This window comes from Gracilinanus agilis, chromosome 1 (genome assembly GCF_016433145.1).
Source record: "Gracilinanus agilis isolate LMUSP501 chromosome 1, AgileGrace, whole genome shotgun sequence".
Taxonomy (NCBI): Eukaryota; Metazoa; Chordata; class Mammalia; order Didelphimorphia; family Didelphidae; genus Gracilinanus; species Gracilinanus agilis.
Genome location: NC_058130.1, coordinates 4,801,513 through 4,815,537, shown reverse-complemented (window position 1 = coordinate 4,815,537; position 14,025 = coordinate 4,801,513). Strand labels below are relative to the sequence as shown.

General features: G+C 46.8%; 1 protein-coding gene across 1 annotated transcript in view; it reads left to right on the top strand.

Moving 5' to 3' along the window:
• The first annotated feature begins 7,289 nt into the window (after window positions 1-7,289).
• HECW1 (HECT, C2 and WW domain containing E3 ubiquitin protein ligase 1) overlaps window positions 7,290-14,025 on the top strand; it is a 161,360-nt gene continuing 154,624 nt past the window's right edge. Inside the window, exon 1 of the mRNA XM_044675362.1 lies at window positions 7,290-7,611. Within this exon, the coding sequence (XP_044531297.1) occupies window positions 7,323-7,611 (289 nt within the window). The 5' untranslated portion in view covers window positions 7,290-7,322. The remainder of the gene's footprint in view (window positions 7,612-14,025) is intronic.

The window sequence follows — 14,025 nt, the reverse complement described above, 5'->3', positions numbered from 1 at the left end:
TTACTTTCTAATCCCTGGCTCCTCACTTACCCTCATGCCACAGATTCCATCAGAATACAAATCTTGTCATCTCTGCCTCCATCATATATCTCTTACATTCATCCTCTTCTCTCCATTCACAAAGTCTCATCCTAATTTGAGCCCTAATCATCTCATCTCAGAAGCCAGAGAATAGCATCAATTCCAATCTCTCATTTAAAATATAAAGAAACTGAGGCACCAAGCATTTCAATAATTTGCCCCTAACTGGCTTTAGAAATGACATTGGTCTATAGTTTTCTTTTTCTGTCTTATCTCTGGCAGGTCTGGGGATCTGAATCATATTTTATTCAAGGAAAGAATTAGGCAGTACAATGTTTTTATTTTTTAAAGCAGTATATGTTGTGTAGGTGTGACCATCTGGACCTGATGCTTTTTTACATAAGGGTTAATATTAATTAACCTTCTCCTTCATTTCTCCTAGAATCGTTCTTCTAAAATTGCTACCATTTTGTCATTTAGCTTTCTAATATTGTAAATATCCCTGCACTTCATTCATATTCTCAGCTGTTTTGGCATATAGCTGTGCTTACAAGTCTCTCGTGTGTATGTATATACTTTTTGACATTTCAAACACTTGGTCACAAGTTTACCACCTGATAGGCATTTCAGGCAACTGGCCAAACAGAGCTAAGGTGTCATTTTTTTTTTGGTGTTTAAAATTAATTCCTTTATTGGAGAATAACTTCAATCAGGGCCACGTGTTAACAAGACCCACCTGGTCACTGTTTGGGGTTCCTTCTCCATGGCTAAGTCCTTTCTCCAATTATGCTGTAAGTTCTTTCCAGGGAGGGACTGTACTAAGGGCTGCTTCCCAACCTCTCACAATGCCCCCCCCCACTACCAGGCTTCAGTAAGGTTCTAGACAAAGACTTGTGGACAGGAGGAAGAAGGCTGGCCAGAGAGGCTGGAAAGGTCTTGGGTGGACCTTTAAAGTCTCTCTCCAGTGGGATTTTTTAAACCTCGGAGATTTAAGAATGGGGAGATAAGGAAAGGCTTTTCTATAGTAGGACTAGTGGGGGCAGGAGCTCAGAAGGGAAGCTGGGGCCAGGGGCTGCATTCTTCTGAGGAGTAGCTCTAATGCTTCCTGTCCTCCACCCCCGCCCCAGAACTGAAAGAACTTTGGGAATAGGCTTGCTCTGAACATTCATTCCTGTGTTCTTGCTGCTGACATGCCTTCTGCAAGATTTCTCCGGCTCCAAGCATCCAGCCAGTGAGCCCACAGGGACAATCGTTCCTCTTTAATTGCTTCCCTCTGGATGCTCCTGTTCTTGGGCAAATGCCACAAGCCTGTGAAAAGCTTCCCCAGAGTGGTCTCGGGGCACTGGTCTGCTCTGTGCCCTGCCCACATGTGGCACCTGGGCTCATGCCTCTATTCCTCGGGCTCTATTGACAGCGTCTCTTTTTATTGATTGCCCCCAGACTATCTGTTTCATGATGCTCATCTTCCTGAAGTGACTCTGCATTGCCCCTAGGAGAACAACTGCTTCTCTTCCAGATCCCTATTTACGTGGTTCCCTCTCGTGCTCAGTTCTAGCAGGGATAGAATTCTAGCCCCTCCGTGCCATCAGGACCTGCTTGCCACTGCTCCAATTCAGCTTTTCCTCCCGCCTCCACGCTGGTGTCTCTTCTCCCAGCACCATGCCCAGAATGCACTGTCCTTCCTGATGCTTGGAGATGTTGTCATTCTGTCCTTCCTCAGATTCCCTTCTAGTGATTTCTCTCCTGTTTCTCCCAATCCCCCCACAGAAGGGATGCTCCCTCCATGTCTTTGGGTCTGCAGTCCACCCAGCACAGTGATTGCCACCAGAGTGGGCACAAAAGAAATGATTGGCTGCTGTGGACTCTCCTGGTCATAGAGGTCTGGGATATCAGGCATCTTTGGAAAGTCATCCCATTTTACCCCTTTTCTATCAGGAAATGTAGAGTAGCCAAAAGAGTATCAGCCTTAGACCTGGGGGACAGGTTCAAATCCTACAGACACTAGCTATGGGACTTTGGGCAAATCTTCAAGCCTCAGTCCTTATCCTTAGAATGGGCATAATCATTGTACCTGCCTCCTAGAAGCAGGGCATTGGGGGTGTCCAGCCAGTGCCTCTGTGACCAGGCTCTTGGCCCCTCCAGCGATGAAGATTATAGATGGCCCATCAGCTAGGGATAGGGGCTTTAACTGAATGAATCCACCTTAATGGGCACAGATCCACAAGGCAGGACAGGCAGACAGGCCCTCTTCTCCTGGGCCGGCCCACAACATGAGTCTGCTCTGAAACTACGTGACCCATTTCTTTGTTTGTGGAAGCTCCTGTCTCCCCACTGAGCCAGCTCTGCTCTTTCTAATTTCCTTTCAGCAAGAGGAGCTCTTAAAATACACTCCAGACTCCAAGCATGGCTTCCCGTTTTAGAAGGAAAAAACAAACCAAAACTCCAACAAACCATTACAAGAAGACATCGCTTGGTTCAAGACATTTTAAATATAAATCTTTCTTTAGACGTGAAGACAAAGCAGGCACCAGCTTTGGAGACAGTCTTCATTCTCTGCCAACACACACGAAGAGCACCCATCGGAGGGATCGCTAGAAGGAATGGAGGCCGTACCACGATTTCACCACACTCTCACCCAATTCCCCATTCTCCCAAATGGTCAGTAGGTGACCAGGGTGAAAGCAGGACAGAAAACAGCCCCTGCCCTCAGAGAGCCTACGTGGGAATGGGGGAGACGAGAGGAACAAAGCATCACAATATTTGACAATGAGGAGGGCCCACTAGTCCAGTCCATAGAGGAAAGGCAGAACCTCCCACAATCAGTCATCCAGGATCTGCTGAAAAACCCTATGAGACAATCTCTGTGTGTGGTGAGGACAGACAGAAATGAGATTAAGAAGGCTAATTCTGGCAAAGTGTGTGTGTGTGTGTGTGTGTGTGTGTGTGTGAGAGAGAGAGAGAGAGAGAGAGAGAGAGAGAGAGAGAGACAGGGAGGGGATGTGTAGTTTGGAAAGTCACTGAGTCAGACATGAGAGAGAATTAGGCAAAGAGGTAGAAGGGATCCACATGAGATCTGATAGATAACATGTGTGGTAAAAATGTGAAGGAAGGTGGCCTAGCAGTACTAGATATTAAACTGTACTATAAAGCAGTGATCTTTATGGTACTGGCCAAGGGACAGAAGGGAGGATCAGTGGAATAGACTAGGGGTAAGTGACGTCAGCAAGACAGTGTATGATAAACCCAAAGAGCCCAACTTTTGGGACAAAAATCCACTATTTGACAAAAACTGCTGGGAAATTGGAAGTCAATATGGGAGAGATTAGGCCTAGATCAACATCTCACACCCTACACCAAGATAAACTCAGAATGGGTGAATGACTTGAATATAAAGAAGGAAACTATAAGTAAATTAGGTGAGCACAGAATAGTATACTTTTCAGATCTATGGGAAGGGAAAGATTTTAAAACCAAGCAAGAGTTAGAGAAAATTACAAAATTTAAAATAAATGATTTTGACTACATTAAGCTTAAACGGTTTTGTACAGACAAAACCAATGCTACCAAAATTAGAGGGGAAGCAACAAATTGGGAAAAAATCTTTATAACAAAAAACTCAGACAAAGGACTGATTACACAAATATACAAGGAGCTAAATCAATTGTACAAAAAAAATCAAGCCATTCCCCAATTGATAAATGGGCAGGGGACATGAATAGGCAATTTTCAGATAAAGAAATCAAAACTAACAATAAACACATGAGAAAGTGTTCTAAATCTCTAATAATTAGAGAAATGCAAATCAAAACAACTCTGAAGTATCACCTCATACCTAGCAGATTGGCTAAAATGATAGCAGGGGAGAGTAATGAATGTTGGAGGGGATGTGGCAAAGTTGGGACATTAATGCATTGCTGGTGGAGTTGTGAATTGATCCAACCATTCTGGATGGCAATTTGGAACTATGCCCAAAGAGTGATAAAAGAATGCCTGCCCTTTGATCCAACCATACCATTGCTGGGCTTGTACCCCAAAGAGATCATAGGGAAAAGACTTGAAAAAAAAATAGTTATAGCCGCACTCTTTGTGGTAGCAAAAAACTGAAAAAAAAGGGGATGTCCTTCAATTGGGGAATGGATGAACAAAATGTGGTATATGCTGGTGATGGAATACTATTGGGCTCAAAGGAATAATGAACTGGAGGAGTTCCAGGTGAACTGGAAAGACCTCCAGGAATTGATGCAGAGTGAAAGTAGCAGAACCAGGAGAACATTGTACACAGAGACTGATACACTGTGGTAAAATCGAATGTAATGGACTTTTGTACTAGCAGCAATGCAATGACCCAGGACAATTCTGAGGGATTTATGGAAAAGATGCTACCCACATTCAGAGGAAGAACTACAGGAGAGGAAACACAGAAGAAAAACAACTGCTTGAACACATGGGTTGATGCGGACATAGTTGGAGATGTAGACTCGAAACAACCACCCCAAGCACAACTATCAATAATATGGAAATAGGTCTCGATTGATGACACATGAAGAAACCAGTGGAAATGTGCATCAGCTACAGGGGGAGGGGTGTTGGGAGGAGAGAGTAAGAACATGAATCATGTAACCATGGAAAAAAATTTTTTCTAAAAAATAAAATAAAAAAGACACTAAAATAAAAAAATTAAAAGACTAAAAAACAAAACAAAACCATAAATGCGTGGTAGATCCAGTCAGCATCATTGTAGCATGGATTGCGTCCTTGTGGAGTTATGTGGAACAGGGCTGTCTCGCTGTAATCTCTCCTCCTATTCCTCCCTTAACAACTGCATCTGGGCCCTTTCTTCTCCTTCCTCCCATTCTCATTTCACTTCATCCCAGACCAAGAACCCATCCTGCATCTCATGTTATATTCCACAAAGTACAAAACCATTCTCATATGCCATTGAAAAACCATCTGTCTCCTTGCCATGGTCCTTTTAAAGTGCCTACCTTCAGTGGGGAGCAGTAAGAGGACGCTAACTATGTCCTAAGGCCGCCATTTTCTCCTGGTGGTTAGTGCCAACAAGGAAGCTTAATCTGCCTTGAGAGAGGAACCCAAATGCCTGCGTCTGACTGGTGGGGGATCACTCTCCTCCCTCTCCTCAGTGAGTCAGTTCTTAGGGTGGCCCATCTCTTCTTCTTAAAGCCAGAAACAGACACATTTATTCTTGATGCCAACATGGAAGTGACTTCTTCCTTGGAAGAGCTAGACCAATGGAAGAACTTTGAACAGATTCCTGCTAATACACTTCCTTTTTATATTGGGTGTCATTTCATAGAAACGTTTCCCTGGCAGCTCCCTGGCCATCTGTGGGCTCAAGTAGAGGTCCCAAAGTGTGCCTTCAAGAAGATGGTCACCTCTTCCTAAGAGCTACTCTTTCCTCAAGTGCTCCTTGGCTCCTAGGGGCTCCAAGGTTACCATCCCTGGGACCAGCAGTAACACCTTGACCGAATGCATAGACAGATGAAAGACCCACTGGGCCATTCATGTTGCACATTCATAGGGCCAACGGCACTCCACTGTCAATGTGGATCATTTTTACAAGTTCTTTCATATTGGGAAACCCCCGTTTCCCCTCAATTAAAGGGGTTCTGACTTGTTTTCTCAACTTTGGTGGGATAGTTGAGAGAGGACTTGGGGTCCTGTTGGTCTTATCCCAAGCTTACTGCTTCCACTGATGTGCCTAGAGAACAGCAGTCAGGGTAGCAAAGAGCCTCGAGGCCATGCCATGGGAGGGTAAGTCAAAGGAACTTGTGGGGGGTGGGGGGTGAGGGGTTGACCTGGAGAAGAACAGACTGAGAGGACAGACTTGATTTAATCTGCTTGGCTCCTGAGAGCAGAACTAGGAATATGTACAGAAACTAGTAATTCTGATGGGAACATCAAGAGCAACAATAGCACTTGGCATATACACACATGCATATATTATCTCATTGCATCCTTACAACAACCCTGGGAACTAGGTGTTATTATTATCCCATTTTAAAGATGAGGAAATTGAGGCAGATGGAAGTTAAATGACTTGCCCAGGATCACACAGCTAGTAAGTGTCTTAGGCTGAATTTGAGCTCAGTTCTTCCTGACTCTAGGCACCCCTCTGCAGTCATTGTCCTTGGCTGCAGCCCAGAAGGCATAAAGAAAAACTTGACGAGTTCCTAAAAACCAAACCAAAAGGATTATGAGCTGCCTTGGTGGGGAAGAAGAGGGACTCTCACCATAGCTCTTCAAGCAAAGGCTGGCGGCCACTGACTGGGCTGTCCTGGGATGGGGGTGATGGCGGGCAGTTCTGTGATTGAACAGATGCTCTGGCAGCATCTCCTCGGTCTCCCGTCGGCTCAGATACTTCCGTCCACGTTATCTGACAAGGGAAGGGCAGTGGAGGGGACAAGCTGGCTGTCCATTTCCTAAAAAGAGCCAGGATGGGGAAGGAGCCCCCCAGGAGGGAGGAGCCGATGGAGGAAGGGAGTGCTGCCAGCCGGTCTAGCAGGGACTCGCATATTGGGGATATTCAACTAATTCCAGCAGAGAAACTTGACGTATCAAATTAAATTCATTTTGGCCAGAAGAGGTTTCCCGTCTCTCATCCATGGCATCCTTTGTTTCATTTTTAGTTTGAATTATTTTTAAACATTGCACTGAGGCTTGTTTCGTTGTTTCCTGATGCTCCTCTCTCCTGACTCTACCCTTGCAGGGACTTCGTCACCTTCCTTTGCCATTAAAAAGAATAAGTAAGGAAAATGGACCTGCACATGCAGAGAGGATGATTTGGAGGGAAGGCATGAGGAGGGGAATGTTGACCCCCCCCCAGGGCCTGTTCAGCCTGGGCTGGCTGCTCTTCAGTAAACCAGGAAGAATTGAGAGTGGACTAACGTAGGGTCCCCCATGAAGCATCTAGTTGGGCTCATGCCGTTGCTATGGATGTGGCGTGATATACTAAATCTTAGATAACTACTGGGCAGCCAGGGACTCCTTGCCGAATTGGTCTCCAGAGTCTGCCTTCCCAGGGAGTCCCAGCTGCCCTGGGGCACCCACATTCCCCCTTCAATGGCTAAGCCAGCCCAGGTTTGCCTCTTGAGAGTAGGGATTGTTTCATCTTAGTCCTCACAACCACAGTCCTTGGCACATAGTAGGTGCTTAAAAAATGCTTGCTGATGGCATGTTTTCCTGAAGACAGCAGCCAAGGGTGGCCAGCGTGCTCTAAATGCCATCTCTGCTTCTTGCCCTTCCAGAATCTGTACCAGAACCGATTTCTCGGACTGGCTGCCATGGCTTCTCCATCGAGGAATTCTCAAAGTCGGCGCCGGTGTAAAGAGCCGCTCCGGTACAGCTACAACCCTGACCAGTTCAACAACCTCGACCTCAGGAATGGAGCCCACGACCCAGTCACCATCCCCCGGTCCACCAGCGACACGGACCTCGTCACCTCTGACAGTCGCTCCACACTCACGGTCAGCAGCTCCTGCTACTCCATCGGGCACTCTCAGGACCTGATCATTTACTGGGACATCAAGGAGGAGGTGGACGCCGGGGACTGGATCGGCATGTATCTCATCGGTGAGTACCCTGGTGGGGGCCATGTTCTGGGAGGGCACCTGGCAGTGTCTGGGCAGGGCGGTCAGGTGGGTTAGAAAGGAACCCCCGGCACCCTTTTCCAAAGGCATGAGCTTGGGGGTAGAATGCAGAGACTGGGGAGAAGGAAGAGGAATTGGGGAAAGATGCCAACCGAATAACGTCTGTGAAGACTTTGAAAAGACTTAGCTGAAACGTAAAAAAAACCAACACATGGACCATAAGATGGCACAGAGAGACAATGAAATGGCAATAGGGCCACAGAGAATGGAAGGTTGGGAAGCAAAGACAGATGCCACAGGTCACTGTGGACCATAATACTCTATCAGAGGTGGGCTGGGCCAGTGGTAAGAACTTGGACTAGAATCCTGGCTTTGCCATTTATTCCTGTTGACTCGGGCTGTCAGAGTCATTTCTCTCTGGGATCAGTAATAGGAGGGGGTTGGTCTAGATGGACCCCAAGATCCTTTCCAGCTCTATGTAAATATCCCATCATGCATAGCCTTGGAGGCGTGGGAGTCACCTTGCCCAGTTAGGATTCCTCTGGGGAATCTGTAGAACTCAGGACCCTCGCAGGGGTCGAGGGAGCCTTCCAGGGTTGCTTGTTACTTGGAGCTTGGAGCTGAAGTGCGTGTTGTAAGGCAACGTTGGTACTGTGGACCCTGACAGGTCTTGGTTTAAGCAGTGATTGATTGATCACCAGTTGGACTGATAGGAGAGGTGGGTTTGCCTCCAACTAGCTCCCACTGTCACTTGGAGGGTCTGGCTGGCTGGTGTGTGCCCAGCACCTGCCACTTAGAGGTGAAGCTCTCCAGTGCCATGACGATGCATGGAGTTTGCCGGACACACGTTGCTTTGGGCTTGAGGCATTTATAGGCCAATCTTCCTAAGGCTTAAGAGGATGAATAAGAAGTGTTGGGAGTTGAGGGTCTGGCCATTTCCTAGAGGACAACAGCCAATATTTCCCAGGATCCAAGGAGCAGAAGTGGACTTGGTTTTTAGCAAGGGAACACAAAGCTTCTCTGGGCCCTTATGAGTGTGGGCAGAGAGGCATGGACATAAGTCTCCACTCCACTCCTCATCTACCTCCTCCCCAGCAGCCCTGCCCTGCCCGGGCTTCCACCTTTTCACCCCCATTATCCAGCTCCCTTTATGTATTGTCTTCCCCATTGGACTGTGAGTTCCCCGAGGGGAGGACTGTCTTGTTTACTTGTGTTTGTCTCCCTGATGCTTGGCACAAAGGGATTGATCTCTATCCAATATTGAACCTTCCTCCCATGCCAGTGTGGGGCAATGGGATGCTTCCTGGGTTTGGAACCTCAAGGCCCAAGATCACAGCCTGTCTCTGCTGCTAGAAAACCTGAGTGACTTTGGCTGAGACACTTGGTTTCTCCTCAAATGTCAAATGAAATCAAAATGATTCCTGAGGTCCCCATACTGTAAACTTGGATCCGGGTGGCCTCTTCCAGGGCTCGTGAGGCTGATGTCTCTTGTTTTCCAACAAAACCAGGGAGTTAAATGACTTAGGACTGAAAACTGGACTTTAGAGAACATGCACCCGATTCCCATATTTTACAGATAAGTGAAAGGAGGCCCAGAAAGAAGAGGGGAACAAGCATGTATGTTCCAGGCACTGTGCTTGGAATAAGGATTTAGTTAGATCCGCACAACAATCCTTCAAGGCAGGTGCTGTGATTATCCCCATTTCATAGTTGAGGAAACTGAGGCAAAATGAGGTGAAGTGACTTACCCAGGGTCACACATTGAGGATGTATCATTGGCAGGCTGTTGAAGACAGAGCTTTGGCCTAGGAGTTGGTATGAGGAGACCAGTGCAGTCCCAAAGTTTTCCCTCTGGAGAGGTCTGGAAGCATCATAATGGTATGGGAGAATTGGCATCAATCATAGCTGGGCCCTATAAAAGAAGAGATCCTGGGAAGAACCCTGGCGCTAGAGTCAGAAGACCTGAATTTGAGGCCCACTTCTTACCTGTATGGCCTTGGGCTAGTGACTTCCCTTCCTAGGACCTTCTGGGTGGAGAGGACAAGAGCTCTTTTCCCCATCTGCAAAGGGAAAGATAGTCTTCTGGCATTTATTAAGCATCAAGCCCTACACAGAGCAGCTTTGTACTCAGGGACCCCCAAGGCCCCTCTCACTCAAGGTCCATGAATCTGTGACTCAGTGCTTACATTGGAGACGGGGCTCATTATCCAGATCACACTTCATCTGATGAGTGAGGGACAAGACATGCTGGGAGAACAGGGAAACTTCAGGAGGGCTTCAGGACCTCTATTGCCTCTCGTCTCCTGGTAAATGGTGAACAACCAGCTTTCCAGGGGGGAAAAGTACTTAGGACACATTCTTTCAATTTAGTCGGCATCATTCACTTTTTTTCATCCCTTTCTTAAGACTCAACAATCAACCAAACAATAAATCAAGCCCTGAGTTGTAGCATTTGCCTATTTTAAAGGCATAAATACTCATCGGGAACATTGAACAATTGACTCTCATAAGGCAGTGCAAGCTGGGTCCAGCCCATGCCATCTTCTCATCATGTGCCATGTTGTTCTCCTGTTCAGTCTAGAGTCGGCGAGTGCCTCTCGTGGCCTGCATGGCTAAGCCAATCTCTCTGCACCCATCTTCCTCTCATCAGCCATTCTACAACTCCTCCAATCTCACTGCGGTCTAGCTCTAGGACTCCAATCAAAGCAGCCCTATCTATTGCTGGTCCTTGCTGGAGAATGCCCATCTGGCTCAGGGGACCTCCCTCAGACGCCCCGAACCAAAGGACCCCTTTCCTGATCTCATTAATTCTAGCACCCTCCCTTCTCAGCCTCATCCCCCCACCAGGGAAACGAACCTTGATCCAAAGACCCTGAGGTCCCTTACAGCTCTCAACTGCTAACCTCTTACCTAATTCGTTCTATGTTTTATGTTAAACCATCCTCTTCTGTCTTAGAATCTATATGAAGTATCAGTTCTAAGGCAGAAGAGCGGTAAAGGCTGGGCAACTGAGGCTAAGTGATTTTTCTAGGGTCATACAGCTAGGACATTTATGAGGTCAGATTTGAACCCAGGACTTCTTATCTCCAAGCTTGCCTCTCTCTGCACTGAGCCCACTAGCTGCCCCTTAGCCTAGTTTATCTTTTTTTAAATGAACTTCATTCTTCTTCGCGAGCTAGAGTTTGGAATTTAGATGTTTCTGGGGCTTGTCTAATAGAATTCCCCAGAAAGAAAAATAGCATTTCTTGCCTACCTTGATATGTGACTGCCTGAAAATGCTAGCTGGCCTAGCACCAGCATCCTCAGATCATACATTTTTTATCTGAAAAGGACCCCAGAGGCCATTTTAGGCAACCCCTTTAGATGAAAAAACCAAAGGTCAGTGAATTTAGGTGACTTACTCAAGGTCACATATGCAATAAGTAACAGAAGCTGGATTTGAACCCAGGTTCCTATAAGATTAATGCCTATGGTGGCTACCCTAGGGATGAGCTTGTTGGCATCTAGCTGGGCCACTGCTCAGACAGTGTAGTTCTAATTGACTTTTTGAGCCACCCTTTGTCAAAGAATCCCGTTCCTCAGCCCGGGGCTTCTTTGGAGAGGAGGAGGAGAGAGGATTCCTTGTTTGCACGGAGAAGCTCAAAGGTTCAGGGCTCCAGGCTGGTGGGGAGGGGTGGGCTTGAGCTTGGGAACAGGCACCCCCTTCTTGTTTCTTTTTTTTTAACCCTTGTACTTCGGTGTATTGTCTCATAGGTGGAAGAGTGGTAAGGGTGGGCAATGGGGGTCAAGTGACTTGCCCAGGGTCACACAGCTGGGAAGTGGCTGAGGCCGGGTTTGAACCCAGGACCTCCCATCTCTAGGCCTGGCTCTCACTCCACTGAGCTACCCAGGCACCCCCTTCTTAGCCTTTTTGGCTTCCCAGTTCCTCTGCCAAGCTTCTGGGATCTGTAGGGACATGACTTTACTGGTAGAGACGCTCTGCTCAGCAGTTTCTTTGTTCGAGATGAAGATACTCTAGACTGAAAGTTGGGCCAGTAAAAAGCATGGCACCCAGTTCTTTGAAAGATCTTTATTTCTCACTATGTGAAAGCACTTCTGCCCAACAGAAGTTCTGAAGCATCTACTGAGGGTCCCAGCTCTTCTCCAGAAGGTTGAGCAGGAGGTGAGAGCCCAAAGACTGGCAAAGTGATAGTCATCCATCCGGCAGGCAGGTGGGCAGGTGGGCAGGTGGGCATGAAGCCGGTCTTTGACTTATCTCTGCAGTGTGCTGGGAACTGCTAGGAACAAAAGCCTGGCTTTTTTTTTGCAGAAAATAAGCAATCACTGTAGAAGGTCGATTATGCAAACAGCTGAGTAACCCAAACAGTGTGACAGGCGAGCGTGTGTGTACACACAAACACATACACACACACACACACACACACGCACACACGCACACACACACACGGATGTGCTCAGAATCTTAAGGCAGGAGCATTTTGAAAACAAACGAATTTCAGAGGGATGCACACAGTTCTCAGCATTGGCTGTGGTTATGTTGTTGTTTTTTTTAAAAGAACTTGGATCTTGGAAAGAATAATGGATGCAGTCCTGGGTTTTAGAGCTGGAATTAGTCCTGTATTCAAATCGTACCTCTTTGTGGCCATGGCCCAGTTTCCCCATCTCTGGGCACTTGTTTCCTCTTCTACAAGATGATGACAGCCCCTCTCTCCAAGGGCTGTTATTGGGTTCATGGCAGAAGATGTTTTCAATGTGCTTTAGAAACCTCCCAGCTCTCTCTGGAGCTTCTATCACAACAGGTTAGCCATTAAAGGATATTCAGAAAGATGCTGGAAACAGTAACTATCCAAAATCTAAGTGTGAGCCAGGGATGAAATTCTAGCGGAAGGTGGTGTCCATGGCATCTCAGAGCTCAGAGGGACTTCAGAGTCCATCTGGTCCAACCTTTACCTGAACAGCAAAGATGTTCTCTTCTGCATCCCCAATGAATGACCATTCAGCCATTGCTGGGTTACACTGGCCCCACCTCCAGGACATCCCTTTCCTTCTCTTGGGGGCAGCTCCTGGGGAAAGCTCCAAGTACAAGCTGGTGTCTTGACCACTTACCTCCAAGGCTCCTGGTTCTCGTCTCTGAGTCTAAGCAGAACTAGGTCTTCTCTCCTTTCAGTGTCAGCCCTCCAGCTGACACAGCTCTTGGTCCTCTCCTGAGACCTCCCAGCTAAACATCTCTAGTACCTTCAAGAGTTTCTTATACAGAATGGACTCAAGGCCCATCCCCATAATGGTTACCCTCCCCTGGACATTCTCCAGCATGACCTGAAAATGCAGTGGTAGTTACTGAATCCAGTTCTCAATATGGTTACCCTCGAGGCCACCAGAGGCCAAGGGAATGGAGTCCTGAGTGAGTCCCCAGGTCTGAGCCCTCTGGAACTGGCAGGTCCTGTGCCTGTGCTTCTGTTAGGGAGGCATCAGATAGCATTAGCATTCGTGGTTGCCAAATCACCCTGCTGATTGACATTCAAGTTTCTGTCCACTGAAACTCCCCAATCTCTTCCAGAAAACTGTTCTTAGTCCTGTCTCCCTCGGCTATTACTTGGGAAGTTCATTCCTAGAAGCCAAAGGCAAAGGTTTTTACTTCTTCTTACTAAATTTAAATTTTTTAGATTTAGTCCAAATTTCTAGCCTGTCAATTTTCTTTGGATTTTCTCATACAGTGTACTCTCTGGCCTTCCTGGCTTTACATCATCAGCAAATAGGGTAAAATGTCTCTGCTTTTTTTTTCCCAGGCTTTTTGCAGGTATTTTTATTTTTATTTTTTTCAAACATTTATTAATATTCATTTTTAACATGGTTACATGATTCATGCTCCTACTTTCCCCTTCACCCCCCCACCCCCCCCCACCCATGGCTGATGCACATTTCCACTAGTTTTGTCATGTGTCCTTGATCAAGACCAATTTCCAAATTGCTGATAGTTGCATTGGTGTGGTAGTTTTGAGTCCACACCCTCAATCACGTCCACCCCGACCCATGCGTTCAAGCAGTTGTTTTTCTTATATGTTTCCTCTCCTGCAGTCCTTCCTCTGAATGTGGGTAGCGTCTTTACCATAAATCCCTCAGAATTGTCCTGGGTCATTGTATTGCTGCTGGTACAGAGGTCCATTACATTCGATTTTACCACAGAATGTCAGTCTCTGTGTATAGAGTTCTTCTGGCTCTGCTCCTTTCACTCTGCATCAGTTCCTGGAGGTCTTTCCAGTTCGCCTGGAACTCCTCCAGTTTATTATTCCTTTTAGCACAATAGTATTCCATCACCCGCATATACCACAGTTTGTTCAGCCATTCCCCAATTGAAGGGCATTCCCTCCTTTTCCAATTTGTTGCCACCACAAAAAGC